Here is a 17,478-nt window from a genome sequence, read left to right as displayed (position 1 = left end):
AGCCTGTACTTCACTCTCTGTAGATGTCACTGTACACCAGAAGATAGAGAGATGTGTTTACAGTCCCATGGAAGTCAGTGGCAAACTTTCACAGAAGGAGGGGATTAAGATAAAATCAAAAAATCTCAGATTCCCCCTTTTTTTTTTTTTTTTGAAACCAATGCAGTACTCCTTTTTCTTTTGCTTCTCCAACTATAAACTGTCAGCATTCTCTCCTCCTGTAATTTTCTACAAATAATAAATGAATCAATTTAGGTATCTACCATAACTATTTGAACATTTGCTGTATTTGTGTGTTTTGTTCTTGCACCTCTCCTACTCCTTTATCTCCTCAAAATGCCTTCCCCAATTTACCTATTTGGATCACCTGACTGAGAACAGAGACAGTCCTCACAAAACTGGCCACGTAGGCATTGATTGTCAGCTTTCCAGCACTATCAAATTATAAATATTTATCAAAACCAATGACTAAAACTACTACTCAGTAGCATAAATCTGGCCTTGTAAAAGAGATTCCTTTTATGTAAGCTGAAGGACTGGAGAGGCAGAAAGAATCAGCTGCACTGGGAGGCAGAACAGTATAGTTTTATGTTAAAGGGAACTGGGCAGAAGAGATGGGAAATACTGTGGAAGACCCGAATAAACTTTCCCTTCTCTGAAGCCTCAGTGCCCCACTACAGTGCAAGCCCTGAAAGCTGATCTGATAAACTATAACTTACCTCACTATTAGTCCAAATATAGCTGGGATAGCAAGAGTTATTTTGGAAATATTTCAGCCAGGACATCTCTCTGGAGTCTGAACTGTATCGCAGAGCAATAGATAGGCATTGGTGGCACCGCTCCAAGATGAAATACATCCATAAAAACTTCCAAAGGGACTATAACCTGTGCTTTAAAGTCTCAGAGAGCTGAATTACTATTGCTTGCTATAAAAACGAAGACCTGACCCAGTCCTGAGGGTTCCCTGTGATGCCTGCAGAGTATCACTGTATTCATATTGCAGGATCAGGGCCACAGCTGGGAATTATAAGTGTAGGAACAAGGACTGCGCTGAAGCTCAAGTTCATCATGGCACATCTCTGGAAAAGCATTCTGAAGAGAAAATCAGAAGACAGTCTGGAGAATGAAAAAGTGGCATATGCAAACAGTGAAGAGAACTAGCTATTTATCACAGAACAAACTGAAAAATATACACCATCTGTTTTCATTGCCAGACTCACATACATAGACCGGGCTACAAGAAAACCTTTCGTAGCTGTGCTGCAAGTCGAATCTCCACATACAATGTAAGGCAAAATGTGTTTGCATCACAGCCAACGTGGACTCCTAGCCCCCCACAACATACACCCTATTAGTACCTGATGAATCTGCATTAGGATAATATTTTTGCCCAGAGTTTGACTCCATCATCATTTTAATGGATTTAACACCCCAGCACTAAAACAACAGGAATGTGTATTGAAATGAGACCCACACAATTTACAAATCTGGCTACATCCAAGAGGAACACGAAAACTCGTACCAGGAGTGCAATTTTCAATTACATCAGTATCTCCATCACAATCCCTTCCTCCTCTTCCCCGAAAGATGAGGAATTTGCCACCAGTTTCTCCATATACTTTTGAAGAACTTTACCAGCTTACACAGAGAGCTGCTCTATGCAATGTTACACTGTATACTATACATGACAAATTGCCTGTTCAACTGCAAATTATCTCAGTACAAATGATTTTGAAAGTATAACCCATGAAAGAACCATATTTAATATCTGAGATTTCAGGAGACTAGTTAATTGACATGTTTAGATGAGGGCTATTTGTTTCTAAAGGAAGATTGTCTCACAGGTTTGGAAAGCTGCACAGATACATATCTCTTGATGACTTATAATATGATAGTTCCTTAAAATTACACTCTACAGTATGCTAGCAGATAAAACATTTTATACTTCAGTACAGCGAACATTAAACACACTGTATTTGTACAACTGATTACCAGAAATAAAGACACAACTGCCAGTTACTCAATTCAGACAATTCATCCCACAGATAAGCTGTGCAGGGCAACAAAATCCAGAAAGGCACTGTTTCTAGAGTTATTATTTACATTGACATTCACGTAAGTCTGATTATTAAAATATTTATATGAGCATTTTAAGCAAGGCTACACTATATAACTTCCTAATGATCAGGGAGATGATTGTTGGCCAAGGTTGGTACCGCTGCCCCATGCAAATCTTGTGCTTCATTTGTACAGTAGAGAGATGCGTAAAAAGTCCACAGGATAAATAGAGAGAATTTTGAAAGGTAGCGTTATTTTTTTTTTGGGGGGGGGGGGGGACGACACGACAACAACAAAAAAAAACAAACCCTAGGTCATGAACCAAACTGCCTGTGTTTTCTGTGACTGTTGAAGCATTTTGTTGTCTTTCATTATACTGTCATAGATTGCTTCTGAGAAAGATTAATCAGTCAACAAACAATCCCTCGGTTTTGAGTTGCTTTACTGGTTCACATTAAAATGCCAGGAAAGCATTTCCCTTTGTGATGTTCCTACTGTCTTGAGAAGCCATTCCCTCTGAAGTCGGAAACAACTTTGCTGATTCTTGATTTTTGGATGTTGAACACTGTCAGCCTCCTCAGCTGATATGACTTGAGCCAGTCTGTACTGCGTGCTCTACAAAGGTCACAGCAGGTTCAAGTATTTTCTGTAATAGTGCTTTTTCATCTGTTTTATTTGTTTGCATAATGCAGCATGGCTGAAGCATCAACCCTGTGATGCAATCTTACCTCTAACCCAATTTTTACAGATTACAGTGAAATGCAAGGAGTATGTTCAAACCTTCTTGTTCAAAAATCCTTCCCACCCAGGCCAAACATTCACCTGCATACATGGTAGCATGAAAAATACCAGGGCACAGTAGATGAGCTTCAAGTTGGCACTGCACATGGGATAAGATCCAGCAAGTACCAAAATCAACAGAAATCTAGTCATTTATATCAATCATAGGTCAGACTATCCACGAAATATTTATTCAGTCAGCATTCCCTTTTTAAGGGGAACGTTGCAACTTACTGAGTACAGCTAGCAGCACGAAGAGTGCAAATACAGGCTGCTCTAAAAATTCAAAGGATTTAAAGAAGTTTGAGAACGGGGGAAACATGAAATACTGATAAAATTTTGACACAAAGAAACTCCAGAAGTAGGTAGCTTACTTCTTTAGAACTTCCATATCATAGTGGTGGCAGAAGGGAAAAAAAAAAGTTTAATATCCAGGCTTAATAGAGACACAATTTCTTCTGGTCACGATGCCAGGTTAGGAATACCAACTGTTAACAAGTCAGCTCTCTCCAGCACTTCTCAGCTTTGAAGTAGTGACTGTTATTTGGATGTACGGACATGCTGCATCTCAAGTGAAGGTCAGCAGCCAGGATTAACTGATGATATAAGCAGGAGTGTGAAATTGGATAATCAAGAAACTGTGCTGAACAACAGACTTCAAAAATGTTAACACTATAGAATCAGATCTCAAGCAGGACATCTCTCAATCTAGAGAGATATACCTATACTCATCAGCAAAAGCGCAAGCTCGTGCAGAGGCATGTGCACAAGGTGAGAATGGAAGGAGTAGGAGACAAAGCTACCCTAGGGCAGCTCAGCCCCCTCTTAGGGCTGCTGAGGGTGACATGCACGTGTTAAATCACGACAGGATACTGGTTCATGCCTGGACTAATCCACAGCTCCATTTCCCAAACATCAGTATCACAGATGGTCCAGCACTGCAGTCCTTGTCTGAGATTTTTTTTGTCATTGTCACATTAGTTGTAAAACTACAGAAAAATAAGACAAGTTTAAGGTACCTTTTCTACAGAAATGTTAATAGTTACAAGAGGTAATCTAGCTTTATTGATCACAGAAGTTTCACAATAAAATCAGGAGTTTGATCTTCCATGAGAAGGCATTCTGATTTAAGATGTCTAGCTTGACATTCATTCAGCACAAAATGAAATAAAAGATAGCGACATATTTTACAGAAGCAAATGGAATTAGCAAAACGTTTTATTTTTTCCAGATCACTGCAGGAAAGCCCTAAAGCATCTTCGAAACAGCTGACAGAATTTGGGCTCCAAATATTATTACTACTGACTTCTTGACAGGTCCAGTCTCTACATGTTTTGTATGGTCACATCGGTGTTAGATTACACACACACACAAGTTTTCAGGATTGCTAAATACAGGATAAATCTAACACCACAGTTTAAAACACAGGCACAACCTATAACCTGCAAACATAATGGATAAACTGGCAGATCAATTCTGTTTTAGAGTGGCCAACGACCACTTTTCACAAACACAGCTGTGACTGTTTCTAACATGCTCTAGAATATCCTCAGGATAGCCAATCAAGCAACTCACTAAACAGTGCTCAGGGAACATGCAGCTCTAGGTTTAGGGAACAAATATTTAAGTTTGTAAATAAATTTAAGTATAGTGTTGTAATCTCTTAAGCAACAATTCTGGATGAAGTTCTGCCACAGGAGAGTATTGCCAGTGTTATTCAAGCCTTTGCAGAAAGAACAAAACCAAAACCTAAATGGATTTCATGATCATTGTGGCTTACTGTCAACTTCAGTGGCAAAACAGATGGGGTTCTTCTGTTATTTTGTACAGACACACACACACACAGCTAGGTAGACAATGTATACATATAATTTTTGTCAGCATTTGAGAGAAGAGTATCTTACTGATTTAAGATTTACAGCATGAAAGGTCTGTTGAATGGAGGGCTTCTTTCCTTCTCAAAAACCTGGAGCTGTTAGGTTTTTTCTTTTTTTTTTTTTGTTAGAAGGTATTGCTGTGACTTTTTAAGCCAAGCTTACAGGTGTTTTAATTCAAGGTGTATAAAATAGTTCTGCTTAACATTGTTCAAGAAGGCCAGCAAGAAAGTAGTAACCATGCCTCTAGGGCTAGTTAATTTACTTCCATTGAAATCAGAAAGAAGTGAGAATACCTGAAGTGTCATGCTACAATCACAAGTCAACTCTAGCTGGTCACTTGCCTCTATTAGAGGAATACTTAGAATAAGGAGAATTGTTATTACATGAACAAAAAGCAGCACAGGATGTCTTAACCTCTGAAGCAAGGATATCTGGTGTGAGTTTAATATCCTTTTTAAGTCCTTTCCATGATACAGAAGCTTAGCTTTGAACGTCAGTAGCAAAACTAGCTGTTATTTTTAAAATACATCATCAGGTAGGAGTATTTATATTCTGAGTCTCCCTTCCATGGATACTTTCACTGCTATGATAGCTGGATGCTTCAGGCAGTCTCCAGGATCTCCCAACAGTAAGTGTTTGTATGCAACTACACTCCTTTCTTTATTTAAAGATTAAGCTGCTGCTGAACATCACAAGTAAGGGGCTGTGCAAAGAGCTATGAGCTAAGCAGTCCTGGGAAGGACAAAAACCTGTACTATTGCTCCTGTTCTCTAGGACTGAGGAGATCATCTTTGCATCTATTTAGCAAGGACAGATTACCTGATTCTGTTAAACACTACAAAAAGAGCAGCCCCTCCTTCACATTTATTTCCTGTCCTACAAGGAGAGAAGGATCCCTTCTCACAGAATAAAGGGACATATGTAGAAGGCTTAGGCTCCCCTATTTTCCTACAGGACAGCATTAGAGCCTGCTATTATGATTAGGCCCTAGATATAGCCTCATGCTGCTGAACTTCACTTGAGATGCAGCATGTCCATACATCCAAATAACTGTTTGATACTAAGAATAAATCTAAACATTAAAATAATAAAAAAATAAATAAAATCAAACAATATCAGCTTCTTATTCAATTTAATACAAACTTCTTTCCCCTTTCAAATTACATACATTGTTCCATTCAGAATATGATTCTGCACTACTGGACAGATAAATAAAATATGTATAAACTGAACATGCAAGAATAGCTTCAGTTTAAAAAGCAAAATAAAGCTTTTCATCCTGAACTAACTAAATACCAGGGTGTGCTGACTCTGTCAAGTTTTCCAAGGTAACTGAGTAACATCCCTGCAGGCTTAATGTTAGAGCTCGCACAGTCTTACAATGTTTAATTTACTGCTGTTGCTGTGGTCAGCTTTGGCCACTGCATAAGAGGAGACAAACACCATTTCAGGAGAGCAACATGCAGCCCGTAGAGGAAAATGCACCCACAGAATGTCAAGTGGCATTCGAGGAGCTATTTTGAGTTACAGATGTATCTAGCAACAGCCAAAGTAAATTTTTTTTATGAGTATAATTTTTGTTGGTGAAACTATTAAGTGGCTATGATTATTATTTTTTAATTCCCTCTTTCCCCTCGATATTTACTGGTGCTTAGTCAGGCTTTTCTTCTGCCGTGACCATTCTGAAGAAACTTATCAGAAACTAATTACATCACTGTAACCTAAATCTTTAGAAATGCACTTTTCCCAGTCTAACCTTTCAAGACTGTGCAAATTAATCAGGGATTCTGATTAGAATATGAATAAAGTATATATGAGTGTCTATTTTCCAAGTCACTGTCCCCATCTCTTTCAGAATTAAGTCCTTACTGTAACAGCAACGATGCATGGAACAACACACTACAGAAGTATGAAGAGTATTTTAAAAGTGTACACTAAAAACAAAAATGGGAAAAAATAAATAAGGAAATTTACTTGAATTAGGAAAAGCTATGCTGCCAAAATCTTTGCTAACTTTGGCTCTACATTTTTGTTACACCGTGTAGTTACAGCCCAATAGGCTAACAAAAACTTTCTCCTAGAAGATGAAGTCTTGGGAAGCAATCCAATTCCAAATGCTTTACTACCAAATGCAGACTAGTGCTGGACATACTCCATAAAGAGAGCCTTATCTAATAAAGGATTTATGCATCTCTAAATTAGGCACTGCAAAACCTAGCTCACAGGCACTGGCCTCCCGAGTGATATAAAGCTTTTGGGGTAAGGCACCTGGAGATGCATGTAAGTTCTGGGCTGTATATACCACGCATGGGATAGTCAGGCACCCCAGAGAGCTATACAAAAAAACACAACATTAACCTGGAGCTAGTCAGTAGGAGGAAAAAAAAAAAGCACTGAAAGAGCAACAAGGCTCAACAACTCTTTTCCAGATTCCAGGCAGACTCAGGAGCACAAGACCAGAGTTTCACAGTTCCCTCTCAAATGAAAGTGTTAAAGGGATGCTTTGGAACATGTTTTAACATATGAAAAATGGAGGAAATAGTAATGTTTAGGCTCACATTTAACAGAGCAGATAGACAGCGATGAGTTCAGGATACAAGCTTATGCTACCTGGACAGTTTCTACATGGATTAACTGTTCCAAATAGCTCAACAATGGACTGGTTGTAAAAATACCAAGGCAGTCCTAAGAACATGGCGGAATGTCCTGTAGCATGGCCCTATCTCTAAGCTAACTGGCCCAGTTGGAATCTACAATGCAGTACTGGTGTATTTGCTTTCTTTCTGGTCCCGTAACTTCCATCTCTGGAAGTTTAAACAGAGGCAATAAACTCTGCTGTACAGACTGCTCAATAGCTCCCCATTCCTGAAGGGTGAAGAAGCCTTTCAACATAGTCAGACTGCGTCCTAACTATTAAGTTACATCACACACTCATCATGTTTTAGAAGAACATGACAACAGGCACAGATTACTTTGAAAGTATGCCCAAAACACATCAGCAAAACTCAGACACTGCTGGATCTTTGACAATCCAGAGAACTGCACAGCACGCAATGCAATATGCCCTAGTTACTATTCGGAGATAGCAAAACTTTATCTCTTTACTGGTTAACAGGTGCTCTTTCTGCTGTGGAGTACTAATTTGAGAGGAGGAAGGCTTTGTCACCCACAATGGAGAGGAGAAGTGCAGTATTGTCTACAAACACACAACAATTTTGAATAATTTCAATATAAAGAGTCATATGTAGTTTACACAAAGGAAAAAGGTCATGAAACATTCAATAAGCCCTGACATTTCATTTCCACTAGTGGTGAATATGAAGTGGAATCTCAGTTATGTCAAGTCCCATATGAGGATTACAAATTTACAAGCCAACACTGAGAACGATGAGATATTTCAAAACAGACAGCAGAGCAAAACAAATGCCCAGCTCTTTCAGAGCCTTTCCTTCAGAAAGGTTTTTTTTTTTTTTTACTATCATCTTTTGCTATTTAAAAAAATCTTTCTAGTAGTAAGGACAATTTTACTGCCTAATCATGGAATTCCTATCTAAAAAGACTCACAGTGCAAAATTGCTGAACTGCATAAAACCAATTGCTTACATGAGCTTCAGTGCCCAAAAGTAAAGGCAGCACCAATATAAAAAGAAGCTTTACAAAGAACTTCTGGGCGATCCTAGAGCTACAGACCAGCAAGTCTTACTTCCACAGAAAGCAAATTGGTAGATATTACAATGGAGGAGAACATAAAAAGACACTCCAATAAACAGGACATACAGAGGGAGAGTTGATGTGTCATGACATCCCTCTGCAAGAGCCACAATCTATTGAGTTCTGTCAAGAGTCAGCATGCAGACAAGCGTGACCTAGTTGATATAATGTACTTTGCTTTTTAAAAGTCTTTTGATAGAATCCCTCATCAAAAGACCTTAAATTAGCTAGTCTTCCACACAGTATTGGGGAACATCCTCCTGCAAGTCAGTAACTAAAAATCGAAGGGTAAAATAAAAAAGTGATGGCTTTTTACGGTGGGTAGATGCTATCAGTGAGCACTTCTGTTCTGCAATCTGTGCTTTTTAACACATCCCTAATGGAAAGGAAGAATCAGTAAGGTATTTCCATTAAATCATTTTGTACTGCCTACAATTTAAGTGTTCCTCAGTCCCCTCAAACCAAAGCTCTGCACAAGCACAGAACCATTAATAAATACATGTGCCTATATAAAAACGTGTTTCAAACTAAAGGTACAGACTGCTTGCCATTCTTACTGGCCACCGAATACAAACTACAGAATCTGAGTCCCCACCGATCCCACAGTAGATCACAAGAGTGTAGGGATTTCCCTGAATTCTTCAAATTTGTTCAGCATTTGAATGACTTGTTTCAAACTCACTTCTTGGGGTCTAAATGAAAATTCACACACTGTTACTCTGTTACAGAAGAGAGATTTTGTAACATTGCATCACCTGCTAGTTACTCACCCAGTTTGTAGCTTCTGCTAACCTTACACCTGACACAGCTCTACCTAGGAAATGCACTATCATCCCTGTAAAAAAACATGGCTTTCCAAGCAGCTCAGCTGCACTGGGTACCATCACATCTCAGTATTCTTCTGAAAAGGTTAAATGGCTTTCAGCTCATGAACACCAGAATTTCTGAGAGGCAATTCCATTCCAGTTTTATCTTTTTAACTTGTTAATCTACTGAGGAGAAACGTGAAATAATAATTTCTCACCACTGAATATTTCTATGAAGAAATAACAAATAAATAAGTAATAACAATGTAGAGAGTGACAACACAAAACTACTAAAGAACAAGAAAGAAAGTCACTCTAGATATTTTAATATTTAAAACTATATATATTTTTTGGAGTTGTTTATATTTGATTTTAAAACTTGAAATACTCTTTTAACTAACTTTTTAAGCAGGCAGTATTAAATGTTAAACCAAGATCACATGGTTTATTCAGGCTCTGTAAACATTCGTGCATCTCCAAAACAAATTCACGTAGAGCTTTGTCCATGATGATAACTGTGAGAGCTAGTTATTTTTATAGACTGTTGCTAAAGCACCAGTGGACTAAAAATAAGTTCTGTCAAACAATGATACTGTATTGTCAAAATCTTTAACAAACAAATACTTTTCATAGATCATCCAAATCAGGGGAGTGAAAAAGAACTGTTTTTTTTTGAGAAATAATAAGTGAAGACTTAGTACAGATAAAGATTCAGAAACATCTAGAGCTGTTAAGACACCGGCCAGGGGTGAGGAGGCATGAATGTTCTAACAACCTTAGCTTCTAATGATATATAGCATACGTGTAAGGTTCGCTAGTCTACGGTTTTCTAGATTGGCTGTGGAAGGCTTTTTGTCATTTGTAATCATGAGAGACTGTGGGCCCTCCATGGAAGTTGCCTCTCTTTCAACTCTAGGGCCTTTCCGAATAACCTCATTTCACTTGCTCTGCTCTTCTGAAGCTCAGTGTCCATGTGCTGAGTGTTTCTAACCTTGCTGTTCTTAGGACGTCAAACACAAGCAGTCAGCGATCTCTATTGAACAGTCTCTACTTGTGTCTTAAATTAGCTCTCACTTGTGATTTACCACCACTGACACAAACCCGCCTTCTTGAGCTTTTCTTCAGCAAGATCAGTATGACATCTATTTAAGTTTTCCATAAATGGCTGCCATACATGAGAATGTTCTCACAGTGCAGTTGCACCAGGTTACAGGTGAGCACCTGCAATCTGGCATCTTAGCTGTACTAGATCTTTCCTTACTCTCAACTGTCAATTGTTGAGGAATTCAGCTTTCCTCCCTTGATCTGAGGACTGATATTGCAACCTACTGGTGCATTTTTATGCCTTTCTTTGTATTCACTTATGTTGGTCTTGTGTCATCTCTACTCACAATTTCCAAACTTCTAGGTATTATGGAACTTCTCAGACACACCACCACTCCACACAGTCTCAATTGCATAGGGCTTTTTTAGCAGTATATAAAGCCACACAGCATCTTTGTCTTCTCATTCCACTACATTTCTGTAACTTTTCAAGGTTCTTTCTCTTCGAAGGAACAAATCCTGTATATTTTTTTTCCTGAAACACTGCACTGATTCAAAGGCATGCATGGGTTGTTTTCATTTAACACCCTTACCTAGCACTGTGTTGATTTTACTTTGTGTTCTTATTTTCTCCCACAGGGGTAGCTTGTATCCCATTCTTTACTGGACATATGGATATTTTTTGCACACATCTTCCAAAAATGCCCCTGTTCAAACCTGTGTATTTCTTGTCTCTTTTTTTTTTTCCTCAGACCCTATTTTGGGAAGGAAAAAAAAAAAATCTTATTCCCATTGTATGCTAGCATTCCCAAATGACTTTTGGAGACAGAACACCAGCCTGTATGTGTAGACACTCCACTTTCCCCAAAAGAACCCATGGTGACTGAAAAACTTAAATCTACCTTTCAGACACGCTCAAACGCTGAATTATTCTTGTCCAGGCTAGACCTCCAGACTGGAAGGAATATTTCTGAGAAATACTACTGAACTTTATTAAACTTTTTATTTGGAAAAGATCCCAGGATCTTTTACCTCCACCCCTTGTGTCAAAGGAAACAAATCCTCAAAGATCAAATTCCAGTTGACTCAAAGTGATGACTATAATCTTGACTACGCATACACCTCTAGGACCCCAGTTACTTTTTCCTACATCCTCATGTTCATTTACTATAGATGAAGAATCTCTCAGGCATTCCCTCCTACTGCCTGCACAGGCAAGAACAGTTCAACAAATTGCTCTGTTGGTTAAAATGTAAAGCCAGCAGGAAACTCTAAGCCAAGTGCACAACCCACCAACGCGTACCAACACGTAACACCGCTGCTTACAAGTCATCCACCAAAATGGTGAATGTGTTCATTTAAGAAAGAAAATAAGTAAACAAGCAAACAACAGCCCTCAATAAATCAAAACCCACACTCAAGAATGGAGAAAGGAAGAACAAGACATCTGAAGACCACGCTGTATCCTCAAATTATCTGGAAGCACAGTAAGTTTTTCCCATTGTTTCTAACTGACCTAGTACAGTAATGGCATAGAAAGAGAGTCATATATGGCAACAAACCACTGAACATGCAAATATACCTATGAACTATTTCAAATTCATCCTCAACTATAAGCGGTGATGAGAGCAAAATGCCAGTCAAGTAAGTCTTAGAATTATATTTATGGAATACTTGTATCAGTCACTTGAATGACTGTGGAAGCCCATGGCTTTTCAAATACAGCTTTACTAATGCAGAAAGACGTGCATCATAATGGGTTTTGTATAGTGTGTGGGTTTGCTAAAGTCCTTACAGTTCAATTGAGAAGTGTCTGTTTCTCAGCTGTTCCTAATCATATTACCAGCTGCACAAAGCATTTGTGGGCATTTCACAGCCATGGTCCACTAAACAAACCCTTGTAGCCATTGTTTTTCTTCCTCCTTTGAAAAAAAAAGAAAATTGGAACTCACTGGATGATAGTGCTCTGTATACTATCAATGGAGGCATGTCTGCAGCTGAAGCTGCAAAGATGAATGAATTGATATTATTCATTAAAAGGCAAGAAAAAAATCATGATGTTACTATATCTAACATGCTGTTTATCAAGAGATTAGACAAATTCCCACTGTACAGAGCCCTGTAACGTGTGATGAGCATCACCTGTTGGCCTTGTTAAAAGGCACTTACAGGCATCTGCGAGATAGGATACACAGCCTGAAGGGAAAACCTTCCCGTGCCTCAGTCACTAGTTCCAGGCAGAAAGCACCATAGTAGGAAATTCAGAAACACAAATAAGCACTTGAATATATTTTACCTCCATAAAAAGCCCAGTTCCTTCAAATTAAGTAGCTTTTCAGAATTGAAGTGGTTATAAATCCCATATGGAAGACCATGGAAGACCTTTTTTTTTTTTTTTTAAGAAGATCTTAAGGGTAAGATCTTATTTTGGCAGCAGCAATGAAGACATGTCATAGGCAAGCCTTGGAAAAACTGCCCCAGCTAAGACTCCCCAGCACTTCCTACTGTGACACCATCTCTTCAGTTCTTTAAAACTTTACCAAGTGTTGGTAATAGAAGATGAAATATACATTTATCCAATGAATATTGCTTAATATGTGTTACATTTGCGATATACTGTGCTTGTGCTGCACTTGGAAAATACAAAATATATGTGCAAAAATAGCATGAGAGAATGCACAGATTCATGATGAGGAGGACTAAAAGAATGCCAAACTTGCAAGACATCTAGATAACAGGGGCCCCTCGGACCCCGGGAACCAGGTCAAACCAGCCTTACAGTTTGGACTGAGACCAAGGGCTCAGAGAGCATGCACAAGAAGAAAAGAAAAAGTTCAACTCTGATGAAGACATCTTACTTCATCCTGACGACCACCAGAGAGTACTACGCAAGCACAGAAGGACTGATAAGATAACTAGCATATGAAGCGGGACTAGGCGGAGCTAGGAAATGAATATGCATAGATGTGTTGTAAAACTTAATGCATATGTAATATTTTAGGAGATAAAAGAGAACATGAGTGAACAAATCGGATGAAGTTAGATTTGGGCAGGCATGCCCCTAACTTCTGGCGCCTAATAAAAGCACCTTCATATAATCACTTTGTGGATTATGTGTCTTCATGAATACTAACAAAGCTACAACTTTTTAGACTGAAATTTTCCACACTGAACTTTAGTAGCCAATTTTGAGAGACATTTTTCAGACTTAAGTTTTTTAGCCTCTTCCGATAAAGAAGCTAGGAAAAAAACACTGCTCTTTACAGATTAATGAATTCTGCTGACCTTTCCAACAGCTTGGGAGCACTAACTCTTCAGAACCAGGGGGGCACCGCGTACATTTCTTTTTTGCCAACAGTGGAAAAATCCTCCTGAACTTGGCCAAGTGTTTGCACATACTGCTAATTTACGTATGCAGAAGAGATTTCAATTTAAGCAACTTGATCACTCATCCAAACACTGTACAGGAGACGGAGAAGCCATGCATGGGAAGCATAAGTGACTGGAAGCAGACTGAAAGACATGCAAATGAGGAGCCAATGTGACAGCAGAATGATGTGGGCACAGAAGAGGGGTAAAGGGGACTGAATAGCAAGGGCTGTCTGGTAAGGTAAAGGAGTGGGGAAGCAACAGCAGGAGTTTCATCTAGAAGAAAATGCAGGGGGTGGCAAGCCAAGTCCGCACATTCCCCTCAAAAACTGGAATGAAACCCAAAATTGCTGTCTAGCAGACAAATAGTGAGACTTGCTATCTGCAGAACTATAAGTAACACACCCTATTTCCCTGTGGACCCCAGAGAAGATAACTACGTAAGTTATCTTCCCTGCTAAAATAAAAATCTTAATTCAAACTACAGAAGTCTGTTGGATTGGAAGTTATCCATCCAGATAAAGAACAACATCTGCTTTCTTCCAACTTATTTTTCCAAAAACAAAAAAAAAATCCCAAAGATTTACAAGCAATAAAACAAAGTTAAAGAAAATCAAAGACTGCAAAAACCAAACACTGAAAGTCTGTGCAATTTTTATTAGGCTTTTCTGTGCATGTTTTATGATGGAGTTTCTGAAGACACAATCACATATTATAACTTATATGAGATCCCCACTTTTTTTTTTGCAGCAAACAATACTCTGAAAGTAAATTAGCATTGCACGTGAAAAGGAAATGCCATCTACAGACCTTTGTTGCAGAATTTAGAAGCTGCACAATGAAGAAGGCAGGCAGTTAAGGACAAGAAAGGAGAGCCCAGATGCAGCTGATGATGCAGTTACAAGCTACACTTGCAAACTGGTTGTATCCCTGCTACTGATGCAACCCACTGGGGATGCCAGGAAGCTGTGTACCCATGTAACAACTATGGTGAGATCATAGGACACTGCTAATCTGCAGAATTATTTTGCACATGAACTAGGGCTATGCTTGGAATAGGAGGGGCTGTCATAGATGGCAGTGTGAGAAAAAAAAATGATTAGGTTAGTGTCTCCAAATAACTGCCAAAAATGGGTAGTTACATTTGTCTTTCTATGACTCAGTTCACCCAAGTAGAAAATACCCTAATCTTCTTTATTTTGTAAAGAAATAAATGGAAAAGTGAGATTTTTTGAATGTAACTATTAATGTAGTAAAATGAATTTAGTCTCTGTTGATACTGTTCAGGGCTATCCTCTTTTAATGTCTTTGCCTATAGCTATGTAATTCTAGCAGCTGCCAGTCACAGCATAAAGTAGATAGTTGGGGCAACACCAGGAACTTGCTGGTTCAGATTACATAGTTACCACTCTTGTACCCTTTCCTAGATATTTATCCCTTGAAGTTGCATCATGACCCAAGTGCAACTCAGTCTTCTGCAGCTACCTCTCTACTCTAACTCCTTCACAGTCACCCTCCCAGCCCGCCCACCCACCCAGAGAAGAAGTCATTAACATTTAGGAGACAAAACCACATGGGACTAATAATCTGTTAGTCCTCACCTCATTTTGCGGAACAAGAGCAAAAGGCTGGATGACAGCTGCCAGTGGGATGTGAGCCTGTTTGGCCATATCTGAAGATGACGGGAAGCAGTAGGTAGTACATCGGATATAACGAGGGCTGGCATGGCCTAGAACACCCAACAAAGCATGCACAGTGAAAGACTGATAAAAGGAATCTGCCTGTCCTAAACACAAACCAGAAAAACAACAACAAAACAAGAGCATATGCTAAGTTAAATACATGCTTTTTGTTCTCCCATGGAAGCTTCTGCCCATCTCATGTATCAATCCACTGCCTCCCCCTGTAGGCAAACCTCTCCTTGCTGTTCGAGTTTAATGAATAGATTTAAAAGTATCAAGAAAAAAAAGCACCATTATTTGCAATGAGAATCTCCATAGAGATTAATTTGAAAATATCCATATCTGAGGTGTTAACAGGAATATGGATGAAAACCCCAATAAGAATGTCAACACTGTACATAACAAAATGCAGCAAACTCATACTTACTGTCAAGACCATGCTAATGAGCTAGCTCTAATTCAGAAGATAGGATACCAGTGTTAACTTGACCATGCTCATATATCCTGCAAGATACAGTGTGCTAAAATCACTACCCCATTTCTTGTAGCACAGTTAGCTCAGTTCCCTCAATGAGAAACTGCATTCTGCAAGGCAGATGAGCACTAGAAGTCCAAGGCAGTTCAGAAACTGCCTTCTTATGTTTTTTTTTTTTTTTTAAACCATCAGACTGCAGTTCTGCTCAGTTTCTTGAGAGGAATTTCTTTGTTCATTAGAACCGCATTATCCCATTCTCAGATAATGTCCAAAAATCTTGATGCGTTCGTATGTTTTGTATAGCTCATCCAAGCACTGATCAATTAACGCTGGACTAAATGATACCATCAGTTTTATCTATATTAAAGTATCAAGTCTGCTGTCAAGAGCACGGAATATGGTACTTACAGGGTCTAGGCTGAAGCAAATGGAGGTACACTAGTCAAACGAAAACATTAAGCCAACTAGACAGGCCTATACTACGTCCCCATAGTTTGAATACAATTTTCCAAAATTCTTATCTTAACACACAACAATGATAGAGTCAGTGCTTTTTATAGTGTCCATCTTTTAAAATTTCAGAAGAATCTGAAGAGGGCCTTTTACTTGAAAACCTTGAAAAAATTTACGTTAAGAGAAGTTGTGTCAATTATGCATATTACTTTAAATTTCAGCATGGGTAGAAAAGGTAAGGACAAGGTGATCTCACGGCTTTCACTGGAATTAACCAAAAGTTTAAGAATTCAGTTCTCCCCCCAGCTCCCCCTCCCACACACACCTGGGAGCAATTTTCCATTTTATGTCCAATTTAGAGTAAGAAACACCATTTTTAGGTGATAAATGTGAGAATTTAGTCATATACACATATATTTACTTAATTTTCCCCAAAGCAGTAACAAGGACAGTTACCTTGATCTTGGATTACGCAGTCTGTAGTGACAAGAGGAGGAACCTGTCCTCTTGTGTTTGTAGCATAGATCTGCCCTCCCCTAGAAGCTTTGTCGTTTTCAATGACTTGAATCTGATGAATAAGAAGCAAGAACAGTGTGAGAAAGATTGGCCATGCATTCAGTTACATCCATAAAGAGTTAGACCAAGCAAAACTATTGTCTTATATAGAGGTGCCATAAACCCATCACATACAAACTTCTAGGATAGTTAAGAACTAGAAAACTATATAGACACAGCTGAGCAGTGTAACTCACAGCTACAGTTGCCTGTTGGAACTCTGCAGAGGTAACACTACACATAGGGGTTGACCAGACCTATATACAGTGAACAAGGGAGTTCAAAGCATGTTGACTGCAGGAGTCAGACATTTTCAGGAGAGTCTAGCCAGCAAACTGAATAAAGTGGTTGTGTAAATAAGCCTTGTTACTGAATCCGGCCTTCCAAGCTCCAAGATCAAACTTAAGTGCAAACAGGTTGCATCACCTTACTCAGATGTCACGTATACCAGGTTATCTTTTGTATGGCCATAATTGTGCCAGATGCTGTTCTTCATAAATGAATGTGTGGCTAATTTATCTGATTGCAATAGTGGGAGGGGTTGGCCCTCAATTCCTCCCCCCACTAGGCTCTGTGCACAGGATGGTTAAAAAGTGAATGATAACCTACGGAGAATACCACCTTCCTAGCTGAGCTATATTTCAGCACTGCAATTTAGAAGGTAGTAA

General features: G+C 38.9%; 1 protein-coding gene across 6 annotated transcripts in view; it reads right to left on the bottom strand.

Annotated features, from left to right (window-relative positions):
• The window catches only part of LOC121069468 (protein transport protein Sec24D-like), a 59,143-nt gene that overhangs the window by 25,870 nt on the left and 15,795 nt on the right, over positions 1–17,478 (bottom strand). For all 6 annotated transcript variants that reach the window (XM_040555694.1, XM_040555699.1, XM_040555695.1 and 3 more), the window contains 2 exons: positions 16,712–16,823; positions 15,247–15,374 (listed from right to left, as the gene is read on the bottom strand). In XM_040555694.1, coding sequence (XP_040411628.1) covers positions 15,247–15,374; positions 16,712–16,823 — 240 coding nt within the window. The remainder of the gene's footprint in view (positions 1–15,246; positions 15,375–16,711; positions 16,824–17,478) is intronic.

The sequence above is a fragment of the Cygnus olor genome, chromosome 4 (assembly GCF_009769625.2).
Source record: "Cygnus olor isolate bCygOlo1 chromosome 4, bCygOlo1.pri.v2, whole genome shotgun sequence".
NCBI lineage: Eukaryota > Metazoa > Chordata > Aves > Anseriformes > Anatidae > Cygnus > Cygnus olor.
Note: the sequence above shows the minus strand (reverse complement) of the source record. Positions and strands in the feature narration are given on the sequence as shown.